This window comes from Halyomorpha halys, unplaced genomic scaffold, assembly GCF_000696795.3.
Source record: "Halyomorpha halys isolate HHAL.00 unplaced genomic scaffold, Hhal_1.1 Scaffold570.1, whole genome shotgun sequence".
Lineage (NCBI taxonomy): Eukaryota > Metazoa > Arthropoda > Insecta > Hemiptera > Pentatomidae > Halyomorpha > Halyomorpha halys.
The window spans coordinates 465,041-472,298 of record NW_027113602.1 but is presented as its reverse complement, the minus strand read 5'-3'; the positions used below and the strand labels follow the sequence as shown (position 1 = coordinate 472,298).

At 33.6% G+C, this 7,258-nt stretch overlaps 1 protein-coding gene across 3 annotated transcripts in view; it reads left to right on the top strand.

The window, feature by feature from the left end:
* The window catches only part of LOC106684318 (programmed cell death protein 2-like), a 34,530-nt gene that overhangs the window by 1,179 nt on the left and 26,093 nt on the right, over positions 1-7,258 (top strand). The window contains exons 1-2 of one of the 3 annotated variants that reach the window (XM_024359028.2): positions 4,667-5,111; positions 5,490-5,692. In XM_024359028.2, the coding sequence (XP_024214796.1) occupies positions 5,669-5,692 (24 nt within the window). In that variant the 5' untranslated portion in view covers positions 4,667-5,111; positions 5,490-5,668. Of the gene's footprint in view, positions 1-4,666; positions 5,112-5,155; positions 5,693-7,258 lie in introns of those variants that run through there. The other 2 variants (XM_014426320.3, XM_024359029.2) reach the window with 2 other exon arrangements.

Below are 7,258 nucleotides of genomic sequence, written 5' to 3'. Positions count from 1 at the left end.
ATATAATTTTTACTAACGGGTCATTCTCAAATTTAGGAACAGTTTGATGTTCTTAACTTTTAAAATGTTTTAAGAGGAAAAGAAGGTCGGGGGGTACGGTCAGCAGAAAAAACACAAATAAACAAAAAGAATTATTTATTTGTGCTGACGTTTCGACCTGATTTTTAGGACCTCATCAGGGCTATAAAAATAAAAAGAGATTACAACCTTCATTCAGAGTAAAAAAGATAAAAATAAAATAAATTATAGACTAATAAATTTGGAAATATACATAGCAATGAAATGAAAATATATACTAGTTGATTAATAACTATGAAAGAAGACAGTAGTAGATTAATAACATTATTATTTATATAAATATAAATGTGAGTAATAAATAAATATGGTATAAGTGGGTGAGAATGTTATATTGATGATAATTTTGTCATATAATTTTATTATAATTATATAAATTATAATTTTAACATGTTAAAAGATGGAAATATTTCTCCATTTAATATGTTAAACTAAAAATCATGAATACCCCTTCTATAATGACTATGCAGAAGTAGCAGTTTACTTAGTAAGTGATTAGCTATCCCCTGAGTTTAAAAGTTAAGTAAACCTTAATATCCATAGTAAATTAAACCATAACAACGCAATGCCATTAGTAACCATTGGCAACTGCAGATCCACAGGTCGCTACCGTTAAAGTTAGGGTGGGTCCGCGCAACGTCAGTTTACCGTGCGTCATATGGAAAGTGATAAATTTTAGTGCTTTAAAACAGAGGATAGGTTCTAACAGAGGGCAAGGTAGGTTCTAACAGGATCATGATGCCTGCGTCAAAGTTTTCAAGTTCAAACTTATTCCGCATCGGTTCGTTGGCTTACAACCTTAGGAGTTTTGAAATCAGTTACATTTTTCAATCATATTCATTGATGTTAAAGGAAGAATTTAAGAATCAAAATTGGAATCCGTAATTTCTTCATGAAATTAACTTTCTACTGACAACAAGTTTATAAAAATTAATTGCTTGTGGGAGCCAGAAAAAGAATCTATTGTATTGAATTGTATATATAGACGAATAGGACTCATAGAACCTGAATGTTAACAGATGAAATAAAATTGTTTACAACTGTTTGTCATTGATTTCATGGGAGTACCCAGCGAGTGGCCTTAACATTTTAGTTTCATTCATTTTCCGTGCTGAAACGTCTAAATCTAAACAACCATGGCTTCCCCCTCCCTCGAATTTTAATCCGGGGTACACCTTTGATTGAGTTTAATAAGCTACCACCATCTAGCGTTCTCTCGCAGATAATCTTCCAAGCCCAAACGTACAAGGAAGAGCATAAGTATCATCCCGATTTATTACTTTTTAATCAGTTTCATTTAATTTAGTACATGTGAAAATATATTCATGAAAATGTATATTAAAATTTTAACATTAAATCGGTGGTATTGGGTGCAAATGTTTTTTGTTGTGCAAAAGTGCTCTGCAATAGTATACATTACTATCCTACATACGTAAGTGATTACATTTAAAAATTTAGATTTCTTACTCAAATGAAACAATTTCAATTCTCGAGTGGAATTTATTAACATAATACCTCTATTATTTGTTAAAGATAAAAAGATATTTCAATAAGGATTTTTTTTTTTTTTTAGTAGTTGACAGTAATAATACAATATAAGACTCTCTTGAACACAAGACAATATAATCCATAAATTTCAGTTAAAGTTAAAAACCAATAATCACGAAATATTTTAGGAGAAAAAGTTTAAAAATAGAGAAAAACTCGACTTTTTGGATCAAAACCAGCACATTCCAATCTAATTCGGTTGAGAATGGAAAACTATCCCGATACTGTGTGGACTCACCTACCATTTAAAAAAAAAAATTAGTTTCAAATTAAGTTTTCCGTTTCTCCTGTAAAATTTATGAAAATGGAATTAACTGGTCTTGATAGAAAATACTATATGTATAAAATGATTGCTTCTTAATATTCCAATCACACTTAGTCATTGGTTTTTAAGAAAACTTTTCATTTCGAAATTATAAGATAATTAAAAAATATCAGACTTATTCCTAATGATCCGCTGACTTACAACCATAGGAGTTTTGAAACCAATTACATTTTTCATCCATATTCATTAATGTTATAGGGAGAAATTAAGAAATTGGAATCCGTAATTTTTTCCGTGAAATTAAATTTCTTTTGACACCAAGTTTATAAAATTTATGAACGAGCCGGAAAAGGAATCAATTGTACTGGATGGTGTATATAGACAAATATGACTCATTAAATCTAAATGTTAACAGATGAAATAAAATTGCTTTCAACTGTTTGTCATTGAGTTTATTAAACTTTCACCTACTAGCGCTATCTCGTTTATAGTATTCAAAACTAAAAAAAATCTAGTCCAATAGACTAAATTTAAAATTTACAACTGTTTGTCATTGACTTCATGGGTATACCCAGCGAGTGGCCTTAACATTTTAGTTTCATTCACTTTTCCGTGCTGAAACGTCACAATCTAAACGACCCTGGCTTACCCCCCCCCCCCTCTAATTTTAATCCGGGGTACACCTTTGATTGAGTTTAATAAGCTACCACCACCTAGCGTTCTCTCGCAGATAATCTTCCAAGCCCAAACATTCAAGGAAGAGCAGAAGTATCATCCCGATTTATTACATTTTAATCAGTTTCATTTAATTTAGTATATGTGAAAATATATTCATGAAAATGTATATTTTCATACCCACGCTAACTTTAACGGTAGCAACCATGGATCTGCAGTTGCCAATGGTTACTAATGATATTGCGTTGTTACGGTTTTAAGTTACTATGGATATTAATGTTTACTCAACTTTTAAGCTAATTTAATCCAAAATTAGATCATCACTCAATCCTTTCACGCACTAAACCACGTTATGCTGCCAAATTGTTGTGGAATTTATGAAGGGTTTTATAAACATAGAAAGACTGTTCTAGTCCCAAAGGACGCCAAGCTATCCTATGCCAGAGCAGTGTCGCCATCTACTGTTTTATTTTACAAACTAAATAATAAAACCTATTTTCTATAACAGGGATGCGACATTGACAACAATGATACATCCATGTTTTTGAACATCCATTCCAGTAACATACGGTCTGTTGCAACAACGAATTCTGATTATCCAGAACTGCTCGGACGGAGTCCCCTGTATAGGGTGTGGGAGGGAAAAACACGTACTTCGCATGTTCCGTAAAGTCAGAAGTAGTTTTTGAGACTAGGGATGCGACATATACATATAGTTTGGGAGGGAAAAACTTTTTCTACCCATGCTCTGCACAGTTCCGAACAGTCAGAATTGGTTGTTAAAACATACCTTTAATTTATTTTGATCCCGTTGTCAGCGTGAAGGTAGGAAGTACTTTCTCCTCCCACCACATTGTTGATAGGAATCCGTTTATACAGTTAATTTTATTTTTCATTAAGTTACTTTTGTATTTTAAAAAATGAAAAATTGAGACAAACGTAAAACATCGAGAATTAAACATTGATATTAAAAAAAGATCCGCTTCAATGAAACAAAAAAAAATGCAGTAAGTAGGAATAACTTGATTATTGATATTTTAAAACATCGATGTCGTATTCTTTGTTTCAAAACCACTTCTGACAGGCTGTAGAATGCGTGATCGTTGGAACAGACCTTATGTTACTGAAATAGTAGTTCAAAAATATCGATGTATTTTCGGTAATGTATTATAAGCAACGATATTTTAAAACATCGATGTTTTTTGTAGTCGATGTCGCATTCTTGATTTCAAAAACCACTTCTGACTGGCCGGAGCATGCGTAGTCGTTGAGTCGCCAATAACGGCCAAACTCTAAATTAAAAAAGCCGTTACAAGAATGATTGATTGTTATTTAAGAGGAAATGTTACGAGAGGGTAAAAATAAAAAGTAGCAAATATTTAGAGGAAGAAAGCTAACAAAGCCTAACATCTCATAGCATTCTGTGTTTTTACTATCTATTCTTTGCAAACTATAAAACTTTATGGTGCTCAGTTAAGTGATATAACATTATTAAAAGTAGAGAATAAACAAATATCAAAATTAGTGGTATTAGTTTTACAAAATATTGTGATAAACAAGCAGTAATCATCAGTGTTTTTGGTTAGAAAAAGTGTTTAAACCTTTTTTGTTCAGATTGTGTAGTTGGTGTCTAGAGTATTACTAGTTCGAACTGTGACTGAACACGTTAGTTGACAAAGAATGGAGTTTTATCAATACATCTAACCTTCTGGCGGGTGAGTCAGATTGGCCAGTTTAATAAAGAAAAATAAGAGACCTTCTTGATTACCATGAAGCACCATGGATGTAGTTGATAAGGTTAATAAACCAGATGCTCAGGCAAGTTCAGCTATGGGAAAAGAAGTCGAGAAACACAAAGAGAAAGTCATATTTTCCATAAGGACAAGGTCTGTGCAAATTCATGATTACAAGTTCTGTAACAGACACAGTGTGTATAAAAACTTCAATTCTGTTAAATTATAGTCCAAGATACAACCGATGAACCCTGAGAAGTATTATAAATACAGTTTAATTTTAAGAAATTTGAAGCTCCCACAGGCTTAAAATCAATTGGAAAAGTTCTTTCTGCCATTGCAATGGGTGCAGTAATACTAAAGATCTTGGCAACTGGGGAAGAATTTTTGCTGAATTTTTTGGGGAAGGATGTATGGTATGTGCCAAATTTGTTCACTGTTTTAGCAGTACAAAACAGAAATCCAGGGGTGTAGGTGTGTCAACAGCGATTGAGTGTAGGATCTCACTCCAGAGGAAGCTAATGTGGACGGTTTAAGAAAACTAAGAGGTACTTTATTTGAGACAAAAATCAAACCAGTTTGTTGATAATAAGTTGCAGTTGTACTACAAGAGATAGGGACATAAAGAAAATAGGCATAAACCAGCTGAGATGCAAAATAAGCTACATTTGAATATTTCAAGTAAGGAAAAACAATTATGTGAGTGCATATAAACTGCATATAAACCACATAGGCTGCCATTTGGACATCGGGTAAGATCAACGAAGCCAGAGGATTTATTATAGACATATGTGGGCTTTTTAGAGAATCGTTGGGTAAGAAAACATGTTTAGCTATCTTTTTATTATAATTATACTAAATTTCGAATGGCTCTTCAATTTTAGAAAAATCAAGGGTGAAAGAAGGTATGCTAGAAATGAAGGTTATGCTCAAGAAGGTATTGCAACACTCAAAAATAGTAAGTGATTCAATTAGATAGTTGATAAAGACAATGGGGGTGATTAATGGACTATAAGGAGATTAGAGAGATCTTGAGGGCAGTGGGGGTCATACAGAGATTGATAGACACTGATACATACATACATAGAGATTGAGATACACGACTTAGCCAAACACACTCTGGCAAAATTTCCGCACTGTCATTGAAATGGCAAGGACATTTAAATAATCTAATAACAACATCATTTTTCCAGAAGCTATATGGGCAGAGCTTGTAGGAGCATTACGTGATTAAGGTGTTCAAAATGTTCAGTTAGTGTCAGATGAGAAGGAAGATTCCATGGATGAGACAGATTCTGAAGAATCTTCTGAGAATTGAGATGAATATATAGCAGATTAAGTATGAGAAAAAGAAAACCATACTTACAAACTAATGGAGCCGCCCAAAGGATTTAGAGTAAGAATGTCAAAATAGATTTTTAGAGTTAAGTCGATTCCTAATGGTTCAGTAGAAAAAATCAGTACTATAGGAGCCATGGTATTGCAGCTACAGAAAATATGTATTTGATTTAGTTCAATTGCATTTTTATACAGACGTTTAGATGAAGATATATACATGGAACAGAGTATTGTACTGATGTAACCAAACAATATCTTTAAATTCTTATGAAACTTATATGGACTTGTTAAATGGTAAAGGTTCGTCTACAATTAAAAACATCTCGTGGCTTTCTATGTGTTTAGTTCCTGGGATATAACATTATTAAAAGTAGAGAATAAACAAATATCAAAGCTAGTGATATTAGTTTTAAAAATTGTTTCAAATATATTCTTGTGAAAGGATTGAGACAACCAATGGGTGTACACCCTTGGTTATGCTCTTAAAGGTAAAAGATGGATTAGAGGAAGTAGAGTTGAATCATAATAAATTGTTACTAAAAACTGAAAGTGAATTGTCTGATCCACCAGTTTATGTTTTAGAGTAATTGTTTTCTAAGAGGTGGGGTTAATTAATTTCGGATTGAATATTGAAGCTCAGTTTGAACTAGTAGGTTTTCTAGGCTTGAAAAAGCCAAGGAGAGTCACTACATGTAAGATATTGGCTTTTAGTGGATCAGAGAACTATTTGAGTTTTTATTTATTCAAATACTACATTTATGTTTATTAAATAGTTAATACATAAGCAGATATACGGTATTTACTTGACATTACCACACTTTAATAGAGGTGACAGTATGTTGATCCTGATTCACATTGAGTAGTAGCGGTTCTTTGCAGTTATATAACGCCACGTCGAGTCGCAGTTTTCTTAGAGCATTAAGCATGTTGGGGCTGAAAATATTTTAGCAGTTAGGTAGCGGCAATCTGAGCTGCAACGTTTAACGTCCTTTAAGTAGCGGCAGGAACGACCAGGTCATTCAGTAGTGGACGTTTGGGCTGAAAATTCTCCTGGTCATTATGTAGCGACACTTTGACCACAAACGTTTTTCGGCCTTATGTAGCGGCAGGTGGGCCGGAACGTTTTTAGATCGTCAAGTGGTGGACGTTTGACCTGTACATTTTCTTGGCCATTAGGTAGCTGGAGTTGGACCTTCAATTTTTTTTCGGCCTTTAAGAAGTGGCAGTTCAGACTGAAACGTTTCTAGGTCGTGATGTATATGTCGGTCGTTTTGGTTGGTTATTTTTAGGGTCGTCTTGTAGTTTGGGCAGGAAGTTTAATTGGCCGTTAGATTTTAGCTTTAATTAAGTTTTAAGCATAAACTTTTTTTTGTCTTTATTTGTTGGCCGGATCCGCCGAAGCCGACTTTTAATGTTATTTGTCGGCAGTTTAGTATGGTAATTTATTGGGTTGTGTTGTGTTCTATTGTTGGGCTGGGAATTTATTAGGCCATTAGGTAACGATTGGTTGGGCTGGGAGTATATTTGGCCGTTAGGTAGCGGCCGTTTGGGATGGAATTTTATTTGGTCGTTATATTGTGGCTGGGTGGGCTGAAAGTTTGTTTGGCCGTGAGGTACTGGCTGG